Source organism: Carassius auratus, chromosome 10, assembly GCF_003368295.1.
Source record: "Carassius auratus strain Wakin chromosome 10, ASM336829v1, whole genome shotgun sequence".
NCBI classification, from domain to species: domain Eukaryota; kingdom Metazoa; phylum Chordata; class Actinopteri; order Cypriniformes; family Cyprinidae; genus Carassius; species Carassius auratus.
In genome coordinates, this window is record NC_039252.1 from 17,256,801 (window position 1) to 17,272,766 (window position 15,966).

At 35.8% G+C, this 15,966-nt stretch overlaps 1 protein-coding gene across 1 annotated transcript; it reads left to right on the forward strand.

Annotated features, from left to right (window-relative positions):
- The first annotated feature begins 7,168 nt into the window (after window positions 1-7,168).
- Window positions 7,169-15,519, forward strand: LOC113110101 (glial cell line-derived neurotrophic factor-like). The gene is made up of 3 exons (XM_026274117.1): window positions 7,169-7,775; window positions 8,796-9,008; window positions 14,782-15,519. Exons 2-3 carry the CDS (start codon window positions 8,822-8,824, stop codon window positions 15,288-15,290), a joined length of 696 nt encoding a protein of 231 aa, XP_026129902.1. The 5' UTR covers window positions 7,169-7,775; window positions 8,796-8,821; the 3' UTR covers window positions 15,291-15,519.
- The last annotated feature ends 447 nt before the right edge of the window (window positions 15,520-15,966 follow it).

The following is a 15,966-nucleotide window of genomic DNA, read 5'->3' on the forward strand; positions in this document are numbered from 1 at the left end:
TGGCATGTTATGAGTTCACGTCTGCTGGAGTCACAAAGGGTTGCAAACACAATCAGTCCTGACCACAGAGAATGGCTGGCCTCGCTGACGTGCCGTCCGGGGCTTATTTGAAACAGCACTTACCTGACAACAGCACGTCTGTCTTGTGGAAGCCCACCATCGGGAATAAAACGCTTGGGAGCTTCTCCCTCAAATTCGCTGCATCATTCCCAGATAGGTTATGCAGACCACCGGACATCAGGACTCCTGTTAACATTCAGCATCCTGGAGATCCATCAACACTGATCTACTGCATTGGATTGGCATGGTAATGTACATGACAGTGTTAATGTATTTGGTCTTGGTGGAATAGATCTGTATCGAGTACCAAGTACAGAGACTTGCTACTGCCAATACATGCTATGAGCATGTAGGAAATATTGCTTCTGCAAATATAAAATACATGAAATAACCTCTATATAGCATACATGATTCACCTAGTAGCAGATCTATACAGGTGGAGCTGGGGAAGGTGGAGGGTTTCTGAAGCGGGCTGCAACTGCTACGACATGCACTAGTCGTATATTTGAAAGTTGAGCAGTGAGCTCATTGGCTACCAATACAGAAGAGAACCAATCAGCTGCGTCATGTGATAATGTCATTATTTCAGATTGAGTTAGACATTCGGACTGCACCATCTAGAGTTTCATGCCAGAATTCTTTATTTAATGATAAAACCCCCCAGAAAGGTCATATTAATTGCCAAGAAAAATAAAAAAATAAATGAAGATCAAGTCATTTGCAAAAATAGTTACATTCCAAAAGGTCAAGGTATTTGCAAAAATATTAAATCAGAAATAATAGTGCAATTTTCTAAATTGTCAAAAATATCAAGCTTAAAGAGATTTGCTTTCAAGTCAAAACAACCTGTAAGAAAGGAAAGAGATCTCATTATTATTTCAATGAGATAAAATGAAGACTTCTCAGATGTTTCTCCTTTCAGAAAGATTCAGAGGTTTACAATCAAAAGTCAGAAATCTCAAACATTTCCCGTCAAATGATCCAAGCTGCTCCACTTTAGTTTTACAGTTCTCACCGTATGACAACTCCTGACTCATTAGTGTCTATTTTTATTTAAGGATTTCCAAGAAACATCTGAGGCAAAGCTGATACTTCAGTGACTCGTAACTCGTTAAATCTCCTGATCAATGAAAGAACAAAGCAATAACATTTTCCTCTGGGTAACAATATTAACTCGATTTCACCTGAACCGCTCTATTCCAGAAGAATCATTCTTTCATCATCAGCTGACAGGCCTTTCATTGGCTTGGCTTTTGGACTTCTGCGGTAAAAATAGAAAGGCAAGCTGTCATTAATTCGACAAACAACCCTGAATACGATCCTTCTGTGGCGATGAAAGTCCAAACATATCTTTATGCATTTCTTATCTTTGTTTATCAGCTGAAGCAGCACACCCAGAGGACCTGACACACGCTGATCTATGACAGCGCGGCCATTGACTCGCCATCTACGTGATGATAGTAACACGGATGATGACATACGTTCCACCTGCACAGGTAACACAGGTGGGCCAGAATCTTGCAAAGAGAGCAATGGAAAAAGAGGCATGTCACCAAACAATAAACACATAGAAGATACTGTAACAGCAATTATCTAGTCAACAAAATGTGTTTACCTGCGGTATCTGCATGCTAAACCCAACCGCTTAATGAAATAAAATTAAGTAGAGGACAAATCACTGTGTCCAAATGTAACCTGTCCTAGATTGTTTAATAACCTCACACACAACTCATGCAAGATGTGTTTTATAATCAATATTACTAGCACTTATAATTTTATTGATAACCTCTAAAACCAAGTACCAAGTACAATGAAAATCATTTAGTGTAGGATTTACATTGCAACTACTTTCACTCAGAAACTGAAATCAATTACTGATTATATATATTTTGCAAATGTTTTATGAATATATGTATTGTATTTAAATGTACAGACTTAATTAAAAAAGGGCCCTAATAAAATCAAGTGAATAATATATGAAGAAACCACTCAGTAAAAACCTTCAGAATATTGAAAGGAATAAAATTGTAAATTTTGGTGTACAGTATGTAAGTGCTGCTGAATTGGAGAAGAAGAAAAAAACTGAATTTAGAGAAAGAAAATCCTTTAAAGATATGTATTGTAGATATAAGTATATGCATCCTTTAAAGATATGTATTGTAGATACAAAGTATATGCATCCTTTAAAGATATGTATTGTAACTCAATCTACAGATGTAAATAGATGAAGTGTAATAAAAAAAATACACTTTAAAGTCTAAAACAACATGTTATGAAAAGCCAAACATCCCAAAATCTTTTTGGCCTTAAATGTGAAATTTTGAATACTGATATATTATTTCCTTTTAAAATGTATAGAATATTTTTTTTAAATAATGCATTGAACTCATCCCACACCATTTGTCATCAAATGATAAGATAAGTGGTCCCAGAACTGAGCCCTGAGGCACCCCAGTAGTGAGATGTTGTGACTTGGACACCTCACCTCTCCAAGATATCTTGAAGGACCTATCTGAGAGATATCAAATCACTGGTACAGAATAGAAAATTCAGAATATAGAATATATGCTGTGTATTTTTATTTCTAACCCATCAAGTTCAAGTTGAGCTTTATTGTCATTACGCTACATGTGTGGACATACATGCCTCACAGAACTAAAATTTTTAACCTATCAAGGCACATATTTATGGTTAGTCGCATTTTATTATATGCATTAAGCTGTAGTGCCATTTTTGTATTGTGACCAACTCTTTGTGACCATCAATATCACACACGTCTAATCATTTGCAAACAGTTAAGACTTTATGCCACGTCAGTAGAAGCAGATGAAATGCCACCAGGTTAGAAAACATCTTAAAATCCCATGATTTACAATAAAACAGACAGTATTGTTTGACTCAAATGTTATTCATAAGACTTGCAATTATGCATGTAAACACATCTCATGCAAGTCGTTACTGGGTCATCGTCGTTGTGTACTTTGGTACCTCACCAACAAGGCAGATGTTATCGTTGGCATTCTGCAATAACATTTATTTTATCTAATTGTTTTCTGTGTTGAGTTGTGGTGAGCACAGCTTTTCTCAATCAGAGAAACACCCATCTCAAGCAGTGGCAGTCTGATCTTTGTTCTCTGCACCCTTATGACTGTAATTCCATTAACCTGAGCATTTCATCCTGTCAGTCATCTCTGATTACTCACGCATGTTTGCCAAACCGTCATTAATGTGTTTGACATTCAAGCTAAACTTCAGCTCGGTTTCAAAACTGAGTGAGCTGCTTCACCGTCTTCATGGACACCTGAAATAGTGAGTGATTCTGATCATCTGTTAAGCGTAAACAAATACACAGCAGGCAAACATTTCTAATCATGTTGCATCTATGATGTATTACAATGCTGCCTTAATAAGCATAACTGATTTTTGTTTGTTTGGATTTTTATGCCATTCCATCTTGTTTGGCCTTTTTTATGGTTTCAAAAACTATATTTGAGTTATTACAATTACAATTAAATAAAAAATTAAAACTTTCAAAAATTTTCCAATAATAATAATAATAATACCAAACTGATTATACACATGTGCATAAATTATTTTAATATATTATTGATATACCACTAAAGTTTTTTATTAATACTTATTAATTATATTTTACTTATAGAGTGTTTTTTTTATATTTATTTAAAACTTGTGATTTTTTTTACATTATATACATATATATATATATATATGTGTGTGTGTGTGTGTGTGTATATATATATGTGTGTGTGTGTATATGTATGTGTGTGTGTGTGTATATATATATATATATATATATATATATATATATTTCAGTTAACAAAATGAAAAAAAGTATTTCTGGTTTATTTATTTTAATGTTTTTAAGAACAAGTCTTATTTATGGACTTAGTTTTATTTAACTAAAACAACCCTAACATGATGAAACTCTCAAAGCCCTTTTTTCTTCATCCTAATCTAGTAGACTAGCTGTTTGCACCTCCAAGTGTCAAAATCACAGTCAATACAAGCAAAAAAAAGTGAGTGTTAATGCTGTGCAGTGAGAGACAGACTGCAGAGTGAGAAAATAGATCAATAAAGCTCCTAAAGCAGGAGCACTGGGCTTACGGCCAATTATGACAAAATTACTTAAATATAACCGCACTCACAAATCTAAATCCAGGAGCAGGAGATCGGACTTCACTACGGAACGACGGGATCACAATGTCACAGCTGAAGAACACCGGATACTCGTCGAACCTCACGAGCCGAGGCTGCTTGCCGTCCTGCAAACATGAATGCATTTCAATAGACAAATATGGTGTCTGTTTCGGACAGCTTAAGCATATAATAGTTTCCAAGCATATTCTGAAGCCTTCAACTGTTTGTAACGGATCAAACGTTTGTGACTATGAACTACTTTGATCGGCATCCTAAAACAAAACAGAGGTATTGTTCATTAAAAATGAAAAGTGTTCAGAAAGCGCACGAGGACAAGCTGACGGGAAGAGTATAGAAACATGCCGTTTCTGAGCCGGCATTATCTCAACAGAAGGATAAAAGCGAACACACTTTATGGGCCCGTCCAAGTTCTGAATATTGAACTCAATACCCATTCAGAGAAAACATGCCTCGTCCTGCCTTTCAGGATTTGAGCGCTGAATTGAAGGGTTTGGCCCTCCGTGCATTATATGACAGATTTCTTTAGGAAATCATAACGACAACCAGTGCTTTGGCCTTCACAATACACTAAATGAACACTCTTTCAATACACAAAACAAGAGGAAAACATGGGGAAATTTATTGACATTTTCCACAAAGTTGAATCACCTTTTAGTTATTTTGATACCCATTTACAATTAGACTAAACTTATTATTTGTATGTTTAATAAATACAGGCATTTAGTCATACAGCGGGACTTTATTGTATAATAAATAATAATATTAGTGTTATTCAAAATCCTGCAGTGACTAAATATTTCAGTTTCTTAAAAGTACAAATAGTAATGTGTGTGTGTACATCTATATATATATATATATATGCATGTATATGGAGAGTTTTATAAACATGAAGTGATTGTTAATTTTATCATAAATCATGTTTTTATTGTGTAAGTTTTCTTTTTCATAATTATTATTTAATCTGCAGATTGATTGATATTAATTGGAATGCAGGATAAAAACAAACAAAAAATTAACAAACAAACATGATTTGTGAACACAATATATATATGCATGCGCACACACACTTGCAGTATAACTAATATTTGTATGTTTTAAAAAAAATGCAGTCTAAATGAATACAAGTGCATAGGAACTGCATTAATAAATTATATACAGTATGTGCAATTACATAATTATTAGTTAAATTATATGTAATATTTGTATTGAATATAATAAGTTAAAATAAAATGATTTTAAAAACTGTATCCATTTTTCTTTGAATGTAGCTAATGTTCATCCATCAGTTTTTCTGAGAGGGTTACTTCAAACGTCTTCATGTTTTTCACTTTGAAAAGACTTCTAACCCCTGTATCTGTGTGTGGATGTGCTTTCAGACTCATGGCAGGATGTTTAGAGAGCTTCGCTTTACAATGCCACGCAGCTTTAATTCAATTCAGGTTTTCCAATTCAATTTGTTTGTATAGAGCTCTTCACAATGTAAATTGTTCCAAGCAGCTTCACAATGAATAGAGGCTTACAAAGTCCCTCGGGGAAGCCAAAGATGACAGTAGCAAGACAAACTCTCTAAGATGAGACGATGAGTAGATGAGAAGGAATCTTGGGAGGGAAGCTGGGGAAACCCTCCTCCTCCTCCTCAACTATTTTATACAAAGCATACATACAAACACACACACATCTGCAGTCAGTGATTCATTTATTTGCACTGCTTTTTTGGCAATTGTTCAGTTCCTTGTTGTAAAGCATGACTGATGCATACATAAATCCCTTGAAGGAAATCTACCCTCGGGTCATCCGAGATGTGGATGAGTGTGTTTCTTCATCAGGTTTGGAGAAATGTAGCACTGCATCAGTGTCTCATCAATGGATGCTCTGCAGTGAATGGGTGCCGTCAGAATGAGAGTCTGATAAAAACATCACAATAATCCACAGCACTCCAGTCCATCAGTGAACATCTGGAGAAGACAAAACCTGAAACACATCCAGCATTAAGATGATTTTAACTCAAACACATAGAGACTATAATCCATAATAACACTTCCTCCAGTGAAAAAGTGTTCTGGTCTGAATCAGGAGAGAAATCTGCACAGATCAAGCAGCGTTTAAACAGATCTAAACTAATCTGTGAGTTACAACAGCGGATGCACTTTTTCACTGGAGGAAGTGTTATTCTGGATTATTGTGATGTTTTTATCAGACTCTCATTCTGACGGCACCCATTCACTGCAGAGCATCCATTGATGAGACACTGATGCAATGCTACATTTCTCCAAACCTGATGAAGAAGAAAACTCATCTACATCTCGGATGACCCGAGGGTGTTTAAATGTGCTGCTAATTTTCATTCTTGGGTGCACTAAGATCACATTCAGAGGAGGGATTGTTTTGTTGCATTCCTCATTAAGTGGGTTCTGCATGCAGAAAAAAATGAATAAATGCAAATGAATGAGTTTGAACGCTCATGTATGTTTACACATTAACTGCCGCTGATCCTTTGATTTTGTAAGGATGGTTTTAATAAAGTCTGCATGACACAGTTTAATCCTGTGGAACAACACACAAACACAACACCAAAACACCACAAACCTCTCTTACCAAACAATGTGGCCGAGCCAGATTACTACCATGGTATTTATTGCAAACATTGAAAGAAACTTCAGAGAAAATTACAATGGAAACTGAAAAAAACCAAAGGATGTTTACAATGGGTCTTCATGAGGTTTAGCTCTAAATAGTTAGCATTTCTGCATAATTTTATTAGTGTTTATTTTTGGTCACGACATTGTCAACAAGATCAGATGCTTTAGAAAATTAGTGCATCATTTTCTGTAACATGCACAAAGGTAGCCGCATAAATCAAGAGCTTGCTTTGTGCATTCAAATTACTTCAAAAGTTGCTCTCAAACTCTCACCGACGGATATCTGCTGTGCGAGCATGAGAAAATGAGGGCGGGGCCCGGGCGTGACGTCAGCGCGCTCGAACCCCTGAGAGTATTTATACGCGCTCAGCGCTGAGTGTGAGCGTCAGACGCGTTCAGAGACGCGCGAGTGGATCATGACCGCTGTCTGCTGCTGACAGATATCAGTCACATACAGTCGCGCTGCACTTTCAGCTGATCCGAGCGGATATATCAAACATTCACCTGGATTTCATCACCTGTGCGTCGCTTCTCGGAGGCAGAATGCGGCGCGCTTTAATAGACACGGGAAACTATTACAGTTAGTTCGGATCCGGATCTGCGTCTTCGGGATCCCGATGTCTTCGTATGAGCCGCTGCTGCTGGTTTTCTCTCTCGTTACAGACGCGGCAGCATCACGGTTCCGCGCGTCGCGTCGCGCACGGCGCGTCATTTGGACACTCCGGACCTTCTGCGCACGCTTCATTGGGATCTAGCGGATAACGTTGTGAATGGACCTGGAATTGTGATCGTTTTGAGGATAACGCACGGATTTTATCCTCTGGATCTTTGGATGTTTCCTGATTTACTGAGAATTTGGCTTTTCTGAAGCTCCGGTCTGTATGGACCACATTTAAGGTGAATTTGTCTATGCAAAATAGTTTTTCCTTATTAATTTTTTTACAGCAATTTTACCGCGTGCACTAAAACACAAATGTTATTGACGTTTCTAATCCTTTCAGCAGTACACATTCTTCTGAAATTAAACAGTTGCACAGATTCTGATGCACCACAACATATGGTCTCCTAAAAAACAAACATCTGATGGACATAAGAAGGATCTCATATGTTAATAGTCTGTATAACCCAATTTAAATCCTTTATTTTCAAGAGTGCACTGTTTTCCGAACATAAAACTGTATAATACATTAGGAGTCCAGCTGAAATTACTGTATGCTTTTACATAACTTTGTAACTTCAATAAAACACTGAAAATGCACAGTAAATAATATTGAGATCACTATGAGCAATTTTGATGCAAATTTAATCGATTTGTCTTAATAGCTCAAAATATCTAAAACTCCAGGATTTATGCAGCTCTGATGGTTTTTATAAAGCAGAATGATGCAGTAAATATCATAAACAAATGATCTTCTGACTATATGATGTAAAATGTCAAAAGGTATTAATTACACGTAGAAACCACAGGTTTTAATGATCAAAAAAATTGGAGCTATTCAGACTAAAGCCTCATTTACTGCAAAAAAGGGTCATTGTGAACTTCATTACGTTCATGAAACGTGTAGATTTTATTTGCCTTTTCATCAACAGAAGTTTTTGGTATCCGGAATGGGGAAAAACTCTGGCAGAAAACACACATTTTTCTGCTCTGTAATACTGACAGAAATCTGTTCAGCATTAACTGGCCTACAGAACACATTTCACGCAGGGCCCACATCAGAATATTTACTTCTGCACCTCTCACTTCGCTCTAAACCGTTTCCCTCTGGGTAGACTTTCAGTAGCGCAGACTACAAAACACAGCATTCGTCAAATTAACGCATGAAAAGCCTTTCCTTTTTCCATTCAAAGCCACGTTTTGTCACTAATGCATGCTGTTGTGCAGAAACTCATGCTTTTATCTTTGCACCATTGCAGCTTCCCTCAAAGGAACTGAGTCTAAAATGAAGTTATGGGACATACTAGCCACGTGTTTGTTGCTCCTGAGCTCCGTTTCCGCACGTCCCGTCTTCCACAAGCTGCAGCCATCCAAAAGAGCTGTCATCCGCAGTGAGACGCCCGCTCTGGACCCCATCATCAACTCCCAACCTGAAACCGTGCACCTAAAACAAGCCTCCATGGAGGAACAATGTAAGTCACAGAGCATGCAACTCTCAATTTCTTCAATGCACAATGCAAAGGAGATGTCCATGTAGTGTTAATTTATTTTAGTTCAAATGCAATGGGGAACTGTTTTCAATTACTTGCATAGCTGCATGTTGAGCAACTCAAATACAGATGCACATCTGTGACAATATACTGGTCAAGAGTACAGTACAGAAACATTTCTTTCGGAAGCACTGCATGACCACGTTTTAAGTAACTAACCCTACTTGAGTTGAACCCTGCATGGATTGTTTACATGCAACGCTGATCTAATCTAACGCTTTCCTAAGTAAGGTGGTGATGTGAAGACCAACAGATATTGACGTAATGGGAAAGGCATGAACTATACATTCGTTGTGCATTTCAGCAGCTGTTCCAGATGTTTAATAGTGGCCTCATCTTTTACACAGTAGCCTTCTTGCATCATGGGAACTTTCTAAATTAGAGTATTAACGAGTCAAACTTGGCATGTGGAACGGTTTGCACTGGACTGACCGCAAATATGCATGAATTTATTTAGAGGTCGGACGCTTCACCAGACCCTTGCATAATGTAAGGCGTGCTGAAACTATAGTGAACAACAGACAATGTGAGCTGCAAAAAAACAAACACATGTTGAATCACTCAGTGACTTGTGTCTTGGGGATTCAGTGTCTCTAGTCCTCTGAAACGCTCCAAAATGTGTTCTTGTAATGTCAGTTTGGCCGTCCAGAGAGCAGCCACTAAAAGCAGTGAAGACTGCAGACTTTCAGTCAGACGTTCAACCTGAAGCAAATGAAAAGGAGGTTTTGAGTGCATGATTGAGATGCATCTTTCTCAATGTTGCTCTGATTAAAAACACGAGTGAAAATTATGGTTTGACATATTGGACAGTCTGTACACATTTAACATATCACTGATGTGCATCCAATAAATTGAGACGTCTCTCTGAACAATATGGAAGTTTATTTCTGCCTTGGGATAAAAATATAAAAATCCTCAGAACTGTGAGATACAAACTTGCAATGATTATGAGTTTTTGTTTCTACTTCAGATTAAATTACAAAAAAAAGAAGCCAATTGTGACTTTTTAATCTCATAATTCCTACTTTTTCCTCACAGTTGCAAGTTGTCATAAATCTGACTTTTGTTTTTGAATTGCTAGTTTATTTCAATTACAAGGTACCGTTCTCATAATTCTGAGTTTATATCTTGCAATTCTGAGATGTGAGACATATCACAATTGTGAGATATAAAGTCAGAATGGCAAGAAAGCCACAAGATATATGGCGAGATATATTAGTACCCAAGTTTCAAGATATAAAGTCAGAATTGTAAGATATAAAGCCTGAGTTGCGAGATATAAAGCCAGAACTGCATGCGTCAGAGTTGCGAGATATAAAGCTAGAATTGTGAGATAAGTCAGAATTGCGAGAAGTCAGAATTGCGAGATATAAAGTCAGAATTGCAAGAAGTCAGAATTGCGAGATATAAAGTCAGAATTGTGAGATAAGTCAGAATTGCGAGAAGTAAGAATTGTGAGATATAATGTCAGAATTGCGAGAAGTCAGAATTGCGAGATATAAATTCAGAATTAAGAGATAAAAAGTCAGAATTAAGAGAAGTTAAAATTGCGAAATAAAAGTCAGATTTGTGAGATATAAAGAATTTACGAGATAAATCAGAATTGCGACATTTGTCAGAATTGTGAGATAAAGTCAGAATGGCAAGAAAGTCACAATTGCGAGATATATTAGTCAGAATTGCGAAACATCTGAATTGTGAGACAAAGTCAGAATTGTGAGATAAGTCAGAGTTGTGAGATATAAAGCTAGAATTGTAAGATATAAAGTCAGAGTTGCGAGATATAAAGTCAGAATTGTGAGATAAGTCAGAGTTGTGAGATATAAAGCTAGAATTGCGAGATATAAATTCAGAATTGTAAGATATAAAGCCAGAGTTGCGAGATATAAAGCTAGAGTTGTAAGATATAAAGTCAGAATTGTGAGATAAGTCAGAGTTGTGAGATATAAAGCTAGAATTGCGAGATATAAATTCAGAATTTTAAGATATAAAGCCAGAGTTGCGAGATATAAAGCCAGAGATGCGAGATATAAAGCTATAACTGCAAGATATAAAGTCAGACCTAAGAGATAAATCAGAATTAAGAGATAAAAAGTCAGAATTAAGAGATCAGTTAAAATTGTGAAATAAAAGTCAGATTTGTGAGATATAAAGAATTTACGAGATAAATCAGAATTGCGACATTAGTCAGAATTACGAGATATAAAGCCAGAATTGCGAGTGAAGTCAGAATTGCAAGATATAAAGCCAAAATGGTAAGACATATCTCCACTGTGTGAATATCAGAATTGCGAGATATGAAGCCAGAATTGGAGATAAAAATTCAGACTATTATCTGTATAAAAACAAACTCGCAGAGAACTAAGATGAGCACATGGCGTGTAGGGGTCTAAATGGCTTAATGTGAATGTGCCTGTTAATTCATTGCTCAACCATCCTGAGATGCACAAAATTGCTATCCATGTAGACAGCACAGAGATTTGAGACGCAGCCAGCATTTGTCAGAGTCATCTGATACCACCGTAGATCATGTAACCAACCGGGTTACACAAATGACTCCAGTGTAAAGGTTACTCGATTCTGGCACCATTCATCACGCCTCCAGCTCAGAAACGGTTGGAGCTCATACAAACATCTCAAGCAAGACCTAATTCCCTAAACATCTGAATCATCTTAGTCCCACAGGGAATACTTCACTCTACCTGCCATATGGTGCATCTGTAACACGAAACAGGTGTTCATGCATGTTAGATGTGCTGATATTTGCATGAAATAGCAGCCATGAAAATCACTGAAACTGGTTTTGAGAGATTATTTCCTCTAGTTAAGGTGTGGTTTTCGATTGGCATTAAAAGCACCCTGTCCTAATTTGACAAGTAAACAGCGATTCAATACATGTTCTCTGTCATAAGACTGCATTTCTCAAAGCTGCTTGTTTTTGAGTAAAGTAAAGGCGATAAAGAGGGTTGTGTGTCACTGCGTCCCAATGGAGGACCAAATGACTCAAAATTAAATCATTAAATAAATATGGAAATATATAAATAAATAATAAATACATAAATATTTATTCATTCATTCATTCAAACTCATACTAACAATGGAATCATAATCATTAATTAATGAATTAATAAATAAATATATGCATGAATAAATAATTATTTATTTACATGAGAACCGTAAATCTGAAAATGAAATAAAAAATACTTAATCATTGATTTATTTATTCACACTCATAAACTAAAAGTTGAATCCATACTTGTCATTTATGTATTTATTTATTTATGAATTTAATGTAACTACTGTAATTCTATATTATTATGGGATTTCCTTCAATACTTTCAGAATCTTTACTTTTTAAAATGATTTAGTTTCTATATTTTTTTATATGTATTTTTATATGAACATTTTAATGACAGTACATTTATTGAACAAAAAATAAGTCTTTTATTTATCAAAATAAGCAGAAAATATTATAAACCTTGCTAAAGTGATAGTTTTGAACCAATACTAACTTGGACATAATAAAAAATTAAAATATATATAATTTTAGCTGAATTTTGTGAGTTTGGGAAAAAAGGCCCACCTTGCCACCTCATACATTTATAAAAATTTATAAAAATGACCGACCTAACTTGGAAACTGGAGTATAAAAATTATCTCAGAGTAGTAAACATGACTTCAGAGGCCGTTCATGTCATTTATGGATGCTCTGCAGTGAATGGGTGCCGTCAGAATGAGAGTCTGATAAAAACATCCCAATAATCCACAGCACTCCAGTCCATCAGTGAACATCTGGAGAAGACAAAACCTGAAACACATCCAGCATTAAGATGATTTTAACTCAAACACATAGAGTCTATAATCCAGAATAACACTTCCTCCAGTGAAGAAGTGTTCTGGTCTGAATCAGGAGAGAAATCTGCACAGATCAAGCAGCGGTTAAACAGATCTAAAATAATCTGTGAGAGACAACTGCAGATGCACTTTTTCACTGGAGGAAGTGTTATTCTGGATTATAGACTCTATGTGTTTGAGTTAAAATCATCTTAATGCTGGATGTGTTTCATCCTCATTCTGACGGCACCCATTCACTGCAGAGCATCCATTGATGAGATGGAGCAGCTTTTATCATCTTTACCTCTTATAAGTGGGAATAAATGAAATATTTCCAAAAGTACTGTTCATTTCTTTCAATAAAGATTAGCAGCATGTACTGTATACAGTATACCTTGATTGTTGCAAGGCTTTTCCGAGAACTGTGACACGGTCCGACTGTAATGAAATCATGATGCATTACACGCAGATCAAACGTGTGCTTGTTTTTTGTTTAAGATGAGTGCGGCGTGCATGTTTCGAGTTTGTGGTTGAGCAGATGTATTTCTGCTGTAGCTCAGTGTCATGATCTATAAGAAGAGAAGAGTCTGAACAGTGACGGGCGAGATCCCCGTGAGTCATGAGCCGTTATTTGGGATGGGACGATCGATCGTGGCCAATAAACAATGTCGTATTATACAGAGAAGTCCAAACGTCTGAGAGCAAAGCTGAGGGTCTGGAAATAAACAGAAAATTTGTAAAACATTAAAATATTTCACATTCTAGGTCACTAATCAAATTAGCATATTCATACTTGCGTATATTGACATCATGGTTATCATTAATACAGTATTTATGAATATTTAGAATTTTGTAATTTTCCATTTTCTTTTCAAAGTTCGTAATTTTGTTGTGTTTTTTTTGTTTATGTTGTTTTTAAAGTATATCGGTTACGTTTTTCTTTTTTTTCAGTTTTAGTAATTTTGTTGTCCTTTTAGTTTATTAATATGTCTATTAATTTAGTTTTTGTAGGCTTTATTTATTATAATTTTTTTAAATGTGTCTATTTATTTTTTATTATTATGTATTTTGGTTTTAGTAATTTCGTTGCATGTCATTTTTATTATTGCTTAAAATTTATATAGCTTTTATTAATTTATTTCAAGTTTAGTAATTTTGTGTTTTTGTAATTTATACTATTTGTTTTTTATTATTTTTTCTTTTTAGCTTAAGTATTTTATGTCGTGTTCTTGCCATTTCAATTTTATGTCTATTTGGTTTTTGGTGTTTTTATATTTCCGTTTTAGTAATTTTACTAATCTTGTGTTTTTTGTAGGTTGTAATAATTTAGTTTATATTAGTTTTTAAATGTCTGTACATTTTTAACACTTGCTATTAGTTTTTATTTCAGGTTTAGTAATTTTAGCACTTCAACTTTAATAAAATTATAAATGTTGCCTTTCAACAAAAAACTGAAATATTTACTAAAAGTTATTTTTTTCGTTATTTCAATTAACAAAAATGTTTTGACTAGTTTTATTTGACGATAATATCACTAATCCATGCAATGCATCTACAATGTAAACCCAGTTCTTGAATTAAAGTTAAATTCTATTTAGTCATTTAGCAGATGCTTTTATCCAAAAACAAAACAAATAAATGCACACTCTGCAAATACAAAACAAAACGGTCACATTGCATTAAACATTTTTGTCTTCATGAATTTACGACTCACTTTTTTGATGCATTCACTTTTTAATGCATCTTGATTCAAGAATGCTTTGATATTTATACTAGAAAACAAGCCTAAAACACTAAGTAAGAGAATGATTTTTTGTAGAGTAAACTTCACAGCTGATGTGTTTTGTTCTGTGTCTTAAAGATGACGTGAACGGCTTTTACCCGGAGCAGTTCGAGAACGTAATGGACTTCATCGAAGCCACGATCGGCCGACTGCGCAGATCCTCCGACGCAGATTCGCAAACCAAGCGGGACAGAGGCCGACAGAAAGGAGCAACAAACACCGAGAGGAGCAGCCGGAAGAGGAGTCGTGGACGAGGCCGTAAGGAAGGCCGAGACGACAGGGTCAAAGGTCAAGGGCGTGGGTGTCTGCTGAAAGAGATCCACCTCAACGTCACTGACCTGGGCTTGGGTTACAGGACCAAAGAGGAGCTGATCTTCCGCTACTGCAGCGGCCCGTGTTTCGACGCCGAGACCAACTACGACAAGATCCTCAACAACCTCACCCACAACAAGAAGCTGGACAAGGAGACGCCGTCTCGGACTTGCTGTCGGCCCGTCGCGTTCGACGACGACGTCTCGTTTTTAGACGACAGCTTGGAATACCACACTCTGAAGAAGCATTCGGCTAAAAAGTGCGCTTGTGTTTGACGGACGAAACCAGCGCAGTGCAACAAATTATTTTCTTACTTAGTACTTCTGTGTTGTTTTCTAGTATAAATGTCTTAACGTTCCTGGATCAAGATTTATTTACTTGACAAGTGAATTTATTTAAGATGTGTGACCCTGCAGTAGAAAATCAGATTTAAGTCTCTGGGGTATATTTGTAGAAATAGACAACAATTCATTGAATGAGTTAAAATTATAATTTTCTCTTTTACGCCTAAAATCATGAGGATATTAAGTAAAGATCATGTTCCATGAAGATATTTAGTAAAGTTCCTACCGTAAATATATAAAAACGTAATGTTTGATTAGTAATATGCATTGCTAAGAATTAATTTGAACAACTTTAAGCATGATTTTCTCAATATTTAGATTTTTTTGCATCATCAGATTCCAGATTTTAAGCCAAATATTGTCCCTTACATCAAAGGAAAGATTATTTATTCAGCTTTGAGATAAATTAACCATTATGACTGGTTTTGTGCTTCAGGGTCACAAAACAAGACATAATATCTTAAATAAGTTTACTTGTACAGCAAATGCATCTCGATTCAATAACGTTACGATATTTATACTAGAAAACAAGAGTAAAACACTAAATAAGAGCGTGATTTTTGCAGTGTGTGAAACGCTTCAGACTGGGTCGCAGGACTCTTGGAAG